We start from the raw sequence: 13,023 nt of genomic DNA, 5'->3' as shown, positions 1-13,023 counted from the left end.
ACTCCTGCCTCGGTCTGTGCCGTGCAGGGGCTCCTTTCCCTAGGGAACGGCTCCACTCCGCAGGGGCCTGGGCAGCCGGGTACCTGGTAGATGGTTTTCCACCCGGAGTTCAGTGCAGACAGGAATCGGTCCAGTTCAGATGTGCAGCTCAGGTAAATGACCCAGGGTGGGAGGGGCTGCTGGCTGTCCTGGGAAAACTCCTGGGGAGAGCGGGGGCCCCAGGTGAGCAGACACAGCGCTCCTTCGTTAGGGCCTGCCTCCATCGCCCCCCACCCGACTCACCAAGACACAGTACTCCTTGCCCGGTTCAGTGGAGACGGTGCTGATGTCGGCCAGCTGGGCAGTGCCCAGGGAGCGGAAGAAGCTGGTCTGGCAGTCCTCGTGGCACGTGAAGAGGCGGTCATCCGTGATCACCAGGCAGCAGGGGATGCAGGGGCTGGGAGTTACCCCCTGGGGGATGACCTGAAGGCACCAGCAGAGCGGAGGGGAAAGGCAAGCTGGAGCTCACCAGGGCTGGTCTGCACCAGGACTCCCCGCGTCAGGGGCCTGCCAGCCCCTCTGCCCCTCCCTCCAGAGGCCAGGAGTACAGGGGCCGACAGGGGTGATGGTGGGAATGTCAGGCCACAGGCGGCCCTAACCTCCAGGGTGCACTCCTGGGCTGGCCCCTGGAAGTCCCATCTTGGTCCTCAGAGGCCGCTGCATGACTCGCATGGGCTTGGGGAAGGGACCCTGGGGACCCGGGGTGGGGTTGGGAGGTGGTGAGCGGTGGGGCAGGAGGCCCTCACCCCTTTGGACACGGCCTGGCAGAGGTGCTGCATCCAGTCAGCCATCTCAGCCTCGCTGCCGGCGCTCAGCTCCAGGCAGGGCCGGTCGGCGAGGATGACCTGGAAGGCGTGGGGCCGGTCCGTGGTGCTGGATCTCCGACAGCCACCGCACTGCTCCCCCCTGGGCCAGAGGTGGAGGGTGAAACGGGAGCAAGGGAGCAAGGGGGCAGGGGGGCGAGGGGCGCGGGCGGAGCCCCTGGGGTTGGCCTGCCCCGGAGTCCCGAGGGCTGGAGGACACCAGAAGGTGGGCCAGAGCCCTCCGGCTCGAAGGAGAGGCGCAAAGCTGCTGGGCAGCCCCGCCCCTTTTCTGTGTAACACCTTTTATGCACAATCACCAAGGTTCGTCTAGATACCTGAGCAGGCCCAGGTGAGGGCTGAGAATCAGCTCCTGGCTCCCGCCCTCTCGGAATCAGTGCACATTCATTGCTGTTCCCCTTACGGGCCGGATGTTTCCTCCAAGCGCACGCATGCGTGCGTGTGTGCGTGTGTGCGTGTGTGTGTGTGTGTGTGTGTGTGTGTGTGTGTGTGTGTCCATCCTCCCCATCAGGTCAAGCGCTTCCCAGGGAAAGGACCGCCTCCCCTATCAGATCGGGGGACGCCTCCCCTACCTGCTGGGATCCTTTCCAGGCAGGAAGCTCCTCTTGCTTCCCCACCCTCTCCCTGTTCACCCAGAGCTCAGCAGACCCCAGGGCACTAAATGGGGGTGGGGCCGAGGGGGGGTGCTCAACTGACAGGAGGGAGAGCCAGTTCAAGCCAGGGAGGACGGGAGCCCTGAGGCTCAGGCCCAGCCGGAGCCTTGACCTTCAGGCAGCGACACAGGCCCCGACACCTGCCCGGCCCCTCCCACTGCCCAGGACACTCACCCCATGTTCACTGAGAGCAGGGGGGTGACATCAGTGCGGTCGGGATACTGGTAGAGGATCCCGTTGCTGCAGGGGCACAACGTGGCAGGGGTGAGGCCTGTCCCAGGAACTGGGGGCCAGGTGGAACAGATCCCAGGGACCCCCACAAGCTGGGGCCTGAACCCCAGAGGCCAAGGAGCCCGGGGCCTGCCTTCTACGGCAGGGAGGGTGGAGGAAGAACTGCAGAGGCACAGCAGGGAGCGCGTGCCCCCAGCCCTGGGGACAGCCCCGGTCTTCACCTGGGGACTTCTGGGCTTCCCTGGGCCCCAGGTGGCTGGCTCTACAGAGAAGATCTGGGATCCCAGGGGATATCTGCTCCAAAGCCCTTGACGGGGAGGGCGCTGTCCCCCATCCCAACCTCCGGGCCAGAGCTGCGGGGGCTCCCACCTGAGCACCACGAAGCACGTCTTCCAGTGTTCCTTGCCCAGGTAGGAGGTGCCCGCCTTGTAATGCAGCATGCCTTCTTTGGTGACGGCACCCTCAGGGGGTGAGCAGTGGCAGGGGATGCGGCCCAGGGACTCATCCTGGGGGTCCTGCCAGTGCACGAGCCCGTAGAAGCACACAGAAACAGTGGTCGCCTGGGGAGGGGGCAGGGGACAGAGCGGTGAGGTCTGGGCCAGAAGCGGGAGTGGCCGCTGGCTGGCGGGGTCAGGACACACCCCAAGTGGGGAGGGGGACAGGCCGGGAGGGAGAGCCCCTCCCAGGTGGGTGATGGAGAAACGCTAAAGACAGTTATTTGCACCTATTTGCACCTCTTGACCCTAATACCAGGGCTGTCATCTCGGGGACGACACCCCCTCCTCCCCAGGTGCTTACCTCACACTTAGATTCCTGGGCCACAAATTTGGCCAGTGCCAGCTTCTCCATGGTGGCATCAGTCAGGACGCTGGGGTAGGGTGGTTCCCGACAGCCCTTGATCATGGCTGACTTCAAAGAAGCCAAGAAGAACCTGTATGCGGAGTGGGGTTTGCTGTCAGAGGCCTGAGGCCCCCACCCCTCAAAGGGACATGGCACAGTCCTGGGGACTTCCGGCCCGAAGGGGTCACAGGATCTTGCGGGGAGGACCTGGCTGGGACCACAGCTCCGGGTGGCGGGTGGGGCAGTGACGCGGCAGCAGTCCATGATCATCAAACTGCGGCCGGGAAAGGCCTAACCCTTCCCAGCGGCCGAGGGGTCTTGGGTTGTGACCTCAAGGGAAGCAGCAGGACTTGTACAAAGACCTGATCTCAGGACAGTTTCCGTATGGAAGCACAGGGGGCACATGTGGCCCCAAGGCCCCGCAGCCGGGCTTGCGCTTTCTCTGCTGTGGGGATCACTCCTGCCGGCCCCCTTCCTCTCTGTGGGCCACTCAGGGTCTGAGGGCACCCGTCGGTCAGTGTGCCCATCACCTCCCTGCTTCTCTGCCCTTCGCACCCCACTTGCCACCCTCCAGCCCCAAGGGCGTGGCCAGGCCAGTGGCAGATGCCGATTCGCCAGGCCTGCAGAAGGGGGCGTGTCACTCACTCGGCCAGGGCCACGTCCGCCGTGTCCAGCAGAAACTGCTTCCTGCGGTTGGTGCACACCAGCTTCACCGTCTGCTGGTCGAGGCCCACCTGCCAGAAACCACACCCTCACATGCACACGGGGCTTGGCCGCAGCTGCCAGAAGGGGCAGCCGGGGCCAGGTTGAGGGCGGGCTGGGGAGGGAGGCAGCGCACTCTGAGGTCACCACAAGGTGGGGAGGGATGGTCAGATGCACAGCGGAGGAAGAGGTACGCTCAAGCCTGCTTCTTATCCCCGGCTCAGGTAGAGAAGCTGCTCAGAGATAAGAGCTGGCACCCACCCCTGGGGCTGAGGCAGGGGTCAGCCTCGCTCTGCAGGTCTGAGGCGGGGCGGCCCGAGGAGCCCTGCCCTACGGCACACACCAGCCACGGAGCCTGTACTCACCGACACATAGTCAAGTTCATTGTAAGAAACAGCCTCTTCCACCAGGTATGGCTTCTCTGTGGCCCCTGAGAGAGGAGACCCCAATGTCTATTACCCCCAGTGGCCTCTCTGTCCTCCCCCTGCTCCATTTTCTAAGACCTTTTCTCCATGAGGACCCGTCCTTGCCCTGCGATCTGAAGTGGCGAGGTAGGAGAACGACATGGGGTGCTCATGGAGGGGGGCCCCAGGCTCATGTGCTGGGGCAGCTGGGACTGCTGCCAACCTGTTTCATCACCACATGCCGGGCAGCACTCTGTGCTCTTCAGCACTCTGTGCTGATCAATGACACTCAGGGCGGGGGGCGGGGGGAAGGAAACGAGGGCAGCCGTCAGCCTCATCCTCCACGCCCTCGGCAGCTGCCCTGGCCTAGCCTGGGGGCGGCAGGCACCTTTCCGGAGCAGGTAGACATAGCAGTCTGTGAGCAGCACGTACAGCAGCTGCAGGTTGCCCTCCATGTGCCCCGTGCTCATCCGGATCATCTGAGGGGCCGAAGCACAGGGGTCAGGCACTGGGGCCCCGCGCTGCCCCAGACAGCCCGCTTCCCCTTCGGAGCGGAAGTGGCGGCCCATCCGGCCTCGCCCTTGCTGCGCGGGCTCTCGCTCCTTCTTGAGATCCCGGGACTTACTCTGAAGAGCTGCTCTTCGTTTTCTCGGAACACGTGGATCATGAGCAGGAGTAAGTGATTGTTGTCTACCCTGTGGGAGGGGTGAGCGCAGGAGGGCGCGGTGTCAGGCCGGGCAGGGCCGCGAGGGGCCGCACCGGTGCACATGGGCGACACACATGCACGGGGCCGAGGCAGGCACCCCGAGGTCTCATGTTGGCAGCGGCTCCGCCCCCCACCAGGAGCCAAAGTGAGGGAGGGGAGGACCGCACCCCCCTCCTACCTCCCAGCCCAGGCTAGGTCTTCCGGGAGTCGTGCTTGGTGTACTTGGAGGGCAGATGCCCAACGTGCCCTGATCGACGACAGGGGCGTCTCAGGCAAGCGGCATAGACAGACTGGCTCACCTGAACTCTGCCGAGTGGCTCATCTCCGAAGGGCTCCCCTGCCCCTCATCCACCCCAGAGTCCTCGGCGCTGCTCAGACAAGGGCTGGGCTGGTCTCGCTTGAGTTGGCAAAGAGTTTCCTGGGTCCCAGGCTCCTGCTCAGGCACAGGTCCCTCACCGACCAGGGGCAACTGGGTCTCCAGCTCCTGGGCCTCTGGCTCCTGCGTCTCCCCCGGGGTGTCCTCTAGGGGCCGAGGCGCCTGTCCCGGCCCTCGTCCTCCTCCCTCTTCTTCTTGGCCAGCAGCCGCAGGGCTACCAGGAACATGCAGCGGTTGGCCAGGCCCTGCAGGGTCATGGTGGCCGCCACCTGATGCAACAGTACTTGGACTCTCGACGGTAAAGCGGTAGAAGTCCATTGGGGCTGGAAGCCCCTCACTAAAGTCGCAAAATGGCGGCCTCTCCGGGGCGTCCCCGGGAGAGCCAGTCCGAAAGGACTGGTTGGGGGGCTCGACGTGGGAGCACCAGGTGCTGGGGTCCAGCTGCCCGTGGAGCTGATCAATGACCTTACTTAGGGGCTGCCCCAAGCACTCCATGGAGGTGTCCTTCATCTCGGGGATAAGCAGGCCCACCTGGCCGGGCTCTGAGCGCTCGCTGCCCTCGGCTGTGCTGCCGGGCCCCTCTGTCTCCTCCCCGGCGGAGGCGAGGGTCTTGTCTGGGGAGACCCGCCCGGGGCCTGGGCTGCTGACGAGGGTGTCACCACTGCCCTGCCTGGCACACGTGTGCTGGGTAGAGGCCGGGTGGAGTGGACTTGCTTCCTCATCCGATCTGGGCTTCTTCTTCTTGCCAGTTTTCTTCTTCTTGGTGACCCTAGATGGTAGTGATGGGGAGAGGTTTGAATCTGAGCACCCCAGTACTGAGGGCAACGAGATGGGTTGGGTCCAAAGAGGTGATCTGGGACTTCCTTGGTGGCTCAGTGGTTAAGAATCCGCCTGCCAGTGCAGGCGACATGGGTTCGAGCCCTGGTCTGGGAAGATCCCACATGCTGCGGAGCAACTAAGCCCACGAGCCACAACTACTGAGCCCGTGTGCTGCAACTACTGAAGCCCATGGGCCTAGAGCCCGTGCTCCACAACAAGAGAAGCCACCGTAATGAGAAGCCGGTGCACCGCAACGAAGAGCAGCCCCCGCTCGCCGCAACTAGAGAAAGCCCGCACACAGCAACAAAGACCCAACGCAGCCAAAAAAAAAAAAAAAAAAATCATTTAAAAAACAATGTCTTTCAAAAGAGGTGATCCTGGGCGAGGGACCTCTGAGAGCACAGCCAGAGCTTCAGCGGTCCCAGGCAGCCCAGGGAGGCCGGGGCCGACAGCAGCTCAGGCCCCAAGTACTTCCCACTGCCGGCAGAGGCAGGGCCAGCACGAGGGAGGCACAGACGGCAGCGGCCAGAGGAAGCCCTGAGCGGGTCCTGTGAGTTCTAGCTGATGGTACCACTGGGCTAGCTGTGCTCTAGGGAACAAAAACAGGCCATGGCTGGTCAGAGCAGTGGCCCCCTCTACTCAGCCTCCCCCTAGGATGTGGGCAGCCGACCCTGAGCTGACCCTCCTTGCCGTGCAGGGTCATTAGGATAATTCAAAAGAATCAAAGCCTTCTGAGCTCAAACTCCTTGGTTCGAGTTGGCTGAAGTGGGCCTGGCTAAGCAACCCTGGGTCTGAACCACTCAAGCTGCTCTGGACTCCAACCAGCCTGTGGGAGCTGGACTCCTGGCTCCAGTCACTAGGGAGCAATTCCCCCACCCTGGGCCGGCAAGCCTCTGGGAGGTCTGACGTGCACATCTTCTTATTCAGGGTGGAGAGACTCCAGAGCAGGAGCCAGGGAGGTCAGGGAGCCGAGGAGGCTCTGGGCCAAGAGTTTCCCAACCTGCCACCCACCTCCTCCTTCCCTGTTACGTCCCCAGCAGTACGATGAAGATGCTCTTCTTGCAGCGAGCCATGCTGAACTAGAATTAGTACGAATCTCAGAAATTGTGCTCTAATGTCCAAGAACTCCCTTGGAACGAAGTCCAGGCTGAAGGTGCTTTCTGGATGGACCAGACAAATGCCCCAGCAGTCTGGGCACGGCCCCAGAGGCTGGCCATGTTGATGCCTGTGTCACCCATCTTCCAGACTCGGGCCCTCTGTTTCCTCTTGATCAAAGAACTACTGAGCAGGGGTGAGGTACCTAGTCTCCGGGAAGATGTCCAAATGCCCTCCGGGGGGGAGAAGGTCCTACTCTGCGTGCACTAAAAAGTGATGCTAGGAGTGGACAGGATGGACACCAGGACACTCACCCAGCTTCTCGAGGCCCCTCCCCACTGACCTGATGACCTCGAGCTCTGTGCAGGTGTCTGGCAAGTCCGGGGTATGGGGCTCCCCCTTCTCCTGAGAGGCGGTGTGCACAGGGGTGGTGTCGGAGGAGGACACGGTCTCTGCCTGGTCCTCATTGAAGGGGTTGTGGCGCTGGGTGGGACTCTTGGTGGAAGCCTTGCTGCTGGCCGGGTCCGAGGCAGTAGAGCGGGGGCCACTGACAGTGTCTGTGAGGTCTCCATCTGGGAGAACAGGAAACACGAGACAGCCCGTCAGACACCAGCTGGGGACCACAGGCCCCCAAAGCATGCCTTATCTCAAGAGGGAGGCAGGTGAGTTCTTTTCAGGGAAATCTGATCGGGGTGGCCTTGTTTCAGGAGTAGAAGCCCCAGGCCAACAGGACACGGGATTTGTGCTTTAAGAGCAACTTGGAGGAATGCCATCACCACCACCACTGGGCCCCCCCCCCCACCGAGAGCTCACAACAATGTGGCCAAGTTTGAGTTAAGAGCTCCAAGGTTAAGCAGCCTCCAGGCTTAAGACCCTTGGGGATGGTGACCCTGATGCCTCAGAAGATGGGCTGCACACCTCTCAGCTTAACCTTAGAGCCTCCTTTAGCGCCAGACACCCCTGACCAGACTGAGATACCCAAAGCCCTCTGAAGGGTCCCCCACAGTGGCAGATACAAAGGAACAAAGGAAGAGAGAAGAGAGCCAGGATCAGAGAAAATGAGGGGTGCAGAGGCTGCAAGGCCAGGATAGGGTCCAAGGGTGAAGAGCGAGGGGGAGGGGCAGGAAGAAGGACCCAGGGCAGAGAAAGAAAGGTGCGCAGAGCAGCTGCCCCTCGCCGCCACAGATGCCTTGTGGGCCCTTCTCCTTCGATATCCCACCGGGCACCCCTTTAAGGCGGGTGCTGAGAACTCCATTTCATCCAAACCTCAGCCTGCCTACTGGTCCTCTCTGGGCACACTCTCTCCCAGGGCTCCCCCCGGGAGATGACGCAGCCCCTCTAGAGAGGAGCTGGTTTAACGGCTGCCCTCACCTCCAACCATCCATCCCAGGTCACTGGAACGGGACGCAGAGGGGAGGGAGTGTCAGCATGAAAGCACATAGGGTGTTTATCCAGTGGCAGATGGGAGGCCGCCCATGCTGGCAGAAGAGCCTGGGTGACAGTTAACGGCAAAGCACACAGGATGTTCACGCTCCAGCTGCAGCTCGCACACATCTTGCTGGCCTTTATCTGCCAGAGGAGACGTGGCAAACATGCTTCCCACCCTCAGCCTCACCTGGAAGGGCCAACCTGCTTAGTGGATCTTGGAAACCACTGGGCAGCTGTCTGCTGACGCAGCACATCATCAGAAGTACACTGTCTTTTAATATAAGGACAAATGAGGGGGCAAAAAGCAACTCCCAGCTCTGCCAGAAAGACACTAGTGAAATATGAGACTGTCTTCAGATGTCCAGGGACCCCAGCCAGAACCCTGGTTCTCAGACGCAGAAAAGCCTGCCCTTCAGCGTGAAAGAGGCCTCCTGCCAAGCCCACGCGTTCCTGGTCCAGCCCGAGATGTGCGGTTACATCCCCCTTGGGGAGGGGGTCCCAAGAGGTGGGCAAGCAGACCATCGGACGTGGTGGGGGTCAAGGCTGGGATACCCACCAGTTCTGGTTTTTTTCTGGCTGTGCTGCGCAGCAGCACGCGGGATCTTAGTTCCCCGACCGGGGATCAAACCCGTGCCGTGCCCCCTGCAGTGGGAGCGCAGAGTCTTAACCAACTGGACCGCCAGGGAAGTCCCTACCCCCCAGTTATGTAAATGAGCCAAGGACCATGGGAAGGCCTCCCCAGTCCCCACCCCAGGGCCCAGAGCTGCCCTCCAAATCCTGCTCTCCTCCAGGTCTGAGGAGAAGACAAAGCCTCCCCAAGGAAGCTTCCAGAACCGGCTCAGGGAGGCTTCAGTGCTCTAGGGACTCAGGAAAGCAGGAGATGGCTGCTGGGACAATCTCAGCCCGCCCTGGAGCCCGGCCCGGCCCGAGCAAGCAGTGTGACTGGGCTGTTAGTTCTCAGGCCACAGGGAGCTCTGGAGGGCTGCAGACGAGGCTCAGGCCCTGCTTGTGAAGTGACTGCAACAGGCAGCAGGTAGCTGAGTCAGGAGGAGGTTAGTTGTTAGGGGGGAGGGGGGCGGAATCAATGCCCATGTGCGCTGCGAAAAGAGAGGCTGAAAGGATAAATGATGTTGTTATGATGGAATTCTGGATTTCAAGCTCATCTTAACTTAAAACGGGGGACTCTTCCATGGTACTCTGTTGGCCAGATGACATAATTTATTTTTCCCAATGCGATATCTTCCCTCTAACTTAAGCTATTGCACACTTGCGTTACTTGGGAAAAGATCATCTATCAGATGGCGGCTCTAACAACACGGGGCTCAGCTCCGAGCAGCAGGGAGAACCGCGGTCCCGCGGCTCTGGGTGACCAGTCGGCACCTCCTCCTCCAGAGGCTGCCCCCCTGCCCCCATCCTGGGTGGAAGTGGCCCACAGGGCAAGAGGCTGTTTAGTAAGGCGGGTCTGGTTATGGCCTCAGCTTTAAGGAGGAAGGATTAACCTTCTCAGAAACATGCCCTCTGCTTGGAATGATCCCAGGAATCCTCATGACTGTTCTCGAGCCCAGAAGTGGCGTCACCAGCAGAAAAATGCCCAAGCATTGCTGCCACCTAGTGGACAGGGTGGGAGGGTTGACAGATTTTATTTTAGTCGGCCTTAAAACTTCAAAGAGAATCTCCCTAGAGGGAGTTTCAGTCATGCCAGGGCAATTTCCCTCATTTGGACCTCAGTCTCTTTCAAAAACACCCGAGGGGAAGCCATTAAGAACAGAATCGAGCCCCTCTGCCTTTGCTTCCTGATGCTTCTGATACAGAAGCGCATCTGACCTGAATAGGAGCCTACAACCCACATGTTCAAAGGCAGTGTTTCCCTGCGCACATCTGGTGCATCGACTGGCACTGGAGTCAGGAAGGGTGATCCCTGTGTCCCCGAAACGCAGGCACTTAGTGACTCCACAGGGCCACTGCATAAAGGCAGGAGTCCTGCACTGGGAGAAGGGGTTGGCCTAGGACTCAAGGTCAAGTTCTCCTACTGCAGAATTCCATCTACCAGAACACCAAACTTGGCTTTATTATGATCATTGACATTATTATAAATAATGAGCTGATTTTGAATCATGCAGCAAGCTTGGTATGGAAACGTTGCAAAACAGGAAAAGAGGGTAACAGCGGACTCTGTCCCACCTTCCCAGTCTGTGCTGGGTACAGACGGCACTGCTGGAAACACATCTCCAAAATCATAATCTATAAAAATGAGGGACAAAACTGAAGATTAGAAACACAGGCAGTGGAAGGGCAGGGAGGGTGGGGGCAACAGGGTGGGAGACATTGGGAGAAAACAAGAGAGGAAAAATTAAACTTTCTACATTTTATCTGACAACATCAGGGGAACTTTGAGGACCCCAGCTCCTTCTCAGCTCCGGTACTGGCCCAGTAGCCTCTGACCAGCTAGAAAGACCTGGGGGCAATCGGTTCCAACCCCAGAAGGACATGGCTCCCCTGTACCTAACCTCCTTTCCTGTCCCTGCTTTCCTTCCCTCCACCCCCAGCAGCTGAGATGAGGTGGGCTCAAGGGGACACTTCTTTCCCTGGGCAATCTGGCAGCTCCCTTGAGGCCTGTCCCTCCGGCTTCTGGCGAAAGCCCCTGAGCCCAACCCAAGGAGACTGAGCTGCCATCTCCTGCTTCTACAACGAGCGACACAGGCCTTGCTAACAGCGGTCTATGTCCCTCCCTGGGACATAGCGCCACAGCACAGGCAGAAATAAAGAAAGAAGAAGGTCAAGGTCTCAATGTTAATGCAATTGTAGGGAGTCCCTGGGGCTGAACTTGTGCTTGGAACCCCTTCCCTGCAGGTGGGGTCCCATAAATGAAGAGCTCTGGTCCCCACAGGCGACGAGGGGGGGAAAACAGCCAGTTTTATTAGATGAACACGGAGGCCGAAGGTTTGGAAGAAATCAGGCTGTTCCAACCAGTTGTTGGACCAAGATAACAAATGACCTACAGGCGTGAGGACGTTTTCAGTCTTTGATGGCATGAGTGTGATGAGTGTGAACACCTCCAACATGCTGGCAGGTACGGGAGGGACTCGGAAATCGATGGACCCATGGGAAAGGGGGGCGAGTCTTCCTCCAAACTTTAGACCCATCGGGTCCTCCCTCCTCCTTCTAGGGGTCGCTTATAGACTCTTTCCACCTAAAATCGAGGGTAGGATGAACTCCCCCGAAGTGGGTGGCACTCACCCCTGGAATGTCAGGAAGAGTTTCCAGGCTGCCCTGCTAATCCCCCCGACCTCAGAGAACGGCCCTGGGCATATGGCTACAGGTTTCTGCAAAAGGGTCTAACATTCGTAAGATCTCACTTTGGCTTTTTACCCCCAGTATCAGTTTTTGAGCCACCACAGGGACTCTGGGGAAATGAAGATCTGGGAAACGACTGGCCCCGTTTAACTCCGAATTTCCACCACTGGACCAGAACCAGCCAAGAAAGACTCCCCTCAGCCAGGCTTACGCGGCTCCAAATCCGTTTCGCCACAGAGGCCGGACCCTCCCCGCCCCGGGCACTCACCCTCACTAGATGGGGCGATGGCACTGTCGTCCCACTCCAGGGTGGTGGAGGTGACGGAGTTGAAGGAGTTGAGGGAGAGGCTGTCCGAGCCGTGGACCGAGCTGGGGAGGCGGTCTTCAAAGTCCAGCAGGTACTGGGGTTTGTAGTAGTCGGGCATGTAGGGGGCCAAGTCTAAGTAGGGGGCGTCCTGGGGAGAGAAGGGGAGAGGCAGGCTTGGGTGATGGGAGGCCTGGGTGGACCCAAAGGCACGGCCTTCCAAGGATCTGCCTTCACACCCTCCCAGGCCGGTGTTTCTTTGGAAATCTATGTCCTTAAGGTGCTAAATCCAGAAATAAGCTGTTCAAAGGAGGACTGTGAACGGCTGTGGTTTGTAAGGCTGTGGACTTGGGGCCCAGAGATGACAGTGCCCACTGGGCCTTCTGACCCTCCTTGACCTCTTGTATATTAGAGTCGCTCATTTGCTCCAGTTTCTACTACTTTTCAGTAGCCAAGTTCCTCTTCCGGTCTGTGCTGCCGGGGTTGGGACCTAGGCTGGTGACCCAATTAGGACGGGGCGGCTGCGTGCATCTTGACAAGACCGCAGAGGAGCTTCTGCAGCTCCTGGGCCGCCCTGCACCTCTCCAGTGCGTGACCGTGACCGTGACCGTGAGGGAGGCCGGGAAGCAGGGAGCTGAGAGGCTTGCAGGATCCCGGGAGGCACAGGGATGAACCTGCCTCGTCTCTCTACGACGACTCACGTCCTGATCACGAAGGAGAATACTCCAGTGCTAAAATGCTCCAGGCAATGCGGCTTTTCTCCAATGTGGGACAGAGAGACAGGAAGGAGTCCCCCAAACCAGGAATTCTGGCCAAGAGAGAATCACCTCAACCCCACACCGTTCCACTGGTCAGACCCTGAGCTGTTCCCTCACCTGAACGGAAAGGACGGCGCTCAGACTCAGTCACACCCGTCAGCCTCCCTGAGCGGGACCACGTGCCCAACCCGCCCGCCCCTCTGCCCCCAGGAGCAGCGAGAGCCGTGGCGTCTCACCAGGTCCAGGTCGAACCGAATGAACTCCAGCCCAGACACCAAGGTCAGGAAGAGGGTCAGGTGGTCATGGCTGCAGACCAGGGCATTCCTGCGAGACACGGGAAGGGGCGAGGGTAGTTCTGGGTCTGGTTACCAGCGCGGCCCCGCCTCCCCCGCAAGCCAGCTGCGCTGAGGTTAGGCATGTGGCATCCCTCCACCCCAAGCTTGATGCGGTCTTCACCCACCCCCTTCCAGCGCTCTCCGGCTGACTTCGGGGCCGTACGACACTTTACTGCCCTGCCTGTGTCTTCAGATACGGGGCGGGGCCGCAGCAGCTC

At 60.2% G+C, this 13,023-nt stretch overlaps 1 protein-coding gene across 4 annotated transcripts in view; it reads right to left on the bottom strand.

Moving 5' to 3' along the window:
* PLEKHM2 (pleckstrin homology and RUN domain containing M2) overlaps nt 1-13,023 on the bottom strand; it is a 41,853-nt gene that overhangs the window by 1,492 nt on the left and 27,338 nt on the right. For 3 of the 4 annotated variants that reach the window (XM_067721349.1, XM_067721377.1, XM_067721367.1), the window contains 15 exons: nt 12,707-12,794; nt 11,677-11,863; nt 10,296-10,355; nt 7,030-7,258; nt 4,696-5,541; nt 4,316-4,385; nt 4,079-4,169; nt 3,652-3,716; nt 3,230-3,318; nt 2,543-2,675; nt 2,114-2,304; nt 1,688-1,753; nt 786-945; nt 283-462; nt 84-200 (listed from right to left, as the gene is read on the bottom strand). In XM_067721349.1, the coding sequence (XP_067577450.1) occupies nt 84-200; nt 283-462; nt 786-945; nt 1,688-1,753; nt 2,114-2,304; nt 2,543-2,675; nt 3,230-3,318; nt 3,652-3,716; nt 4,079-4,169; nt 4,316-4,385; nt 4,696-5,541; nt 7,030-7,258; nt 10,296-10,355; nt 11,677-11,863; nt 12,707-12,794 (2,572 nt within the window). The remainder of the gene's footprint in view (nt 1-83; nt 201-282; nt 463-785; nt 946-1,687; nt 1,754-2,113; nt 2,305-2,542; nt 2,676-3,229; nt 3,319-3,651; nt 3,717-4,078; nt 4,170-4,315; nt 4,386-4,695; nt 5,542-7,029; nt 7,259-10,295; nt 10,356-11,676; nt 11,864-12,706; nt 12,795-13,023) is intronic. The other variant, XM_067721357.1, reaches the window with a different exon arrangement.

Source organism: Pseudorca crassidens, chromosome 2 (genome assembly GCF_039906515.1).
Source record: "Pseudorca crassidens isolate mPseCra1 chromosome 2, mPseCra1.hap1, whole genome shotgun sequence".
In the NCBI taxonomy this organism is placed as follows: domain Eukaryota; kingdom Metazoa; phylum Chordata; class Mammalia; order Artiodactyla; family Delphinidae; genus Pseudorca; species Pseudorca crassidens.
Note: the sequence above shows the minus strand (reverse complement) of the source record. Positions and strands in the feature narration are given on the sequence as shown.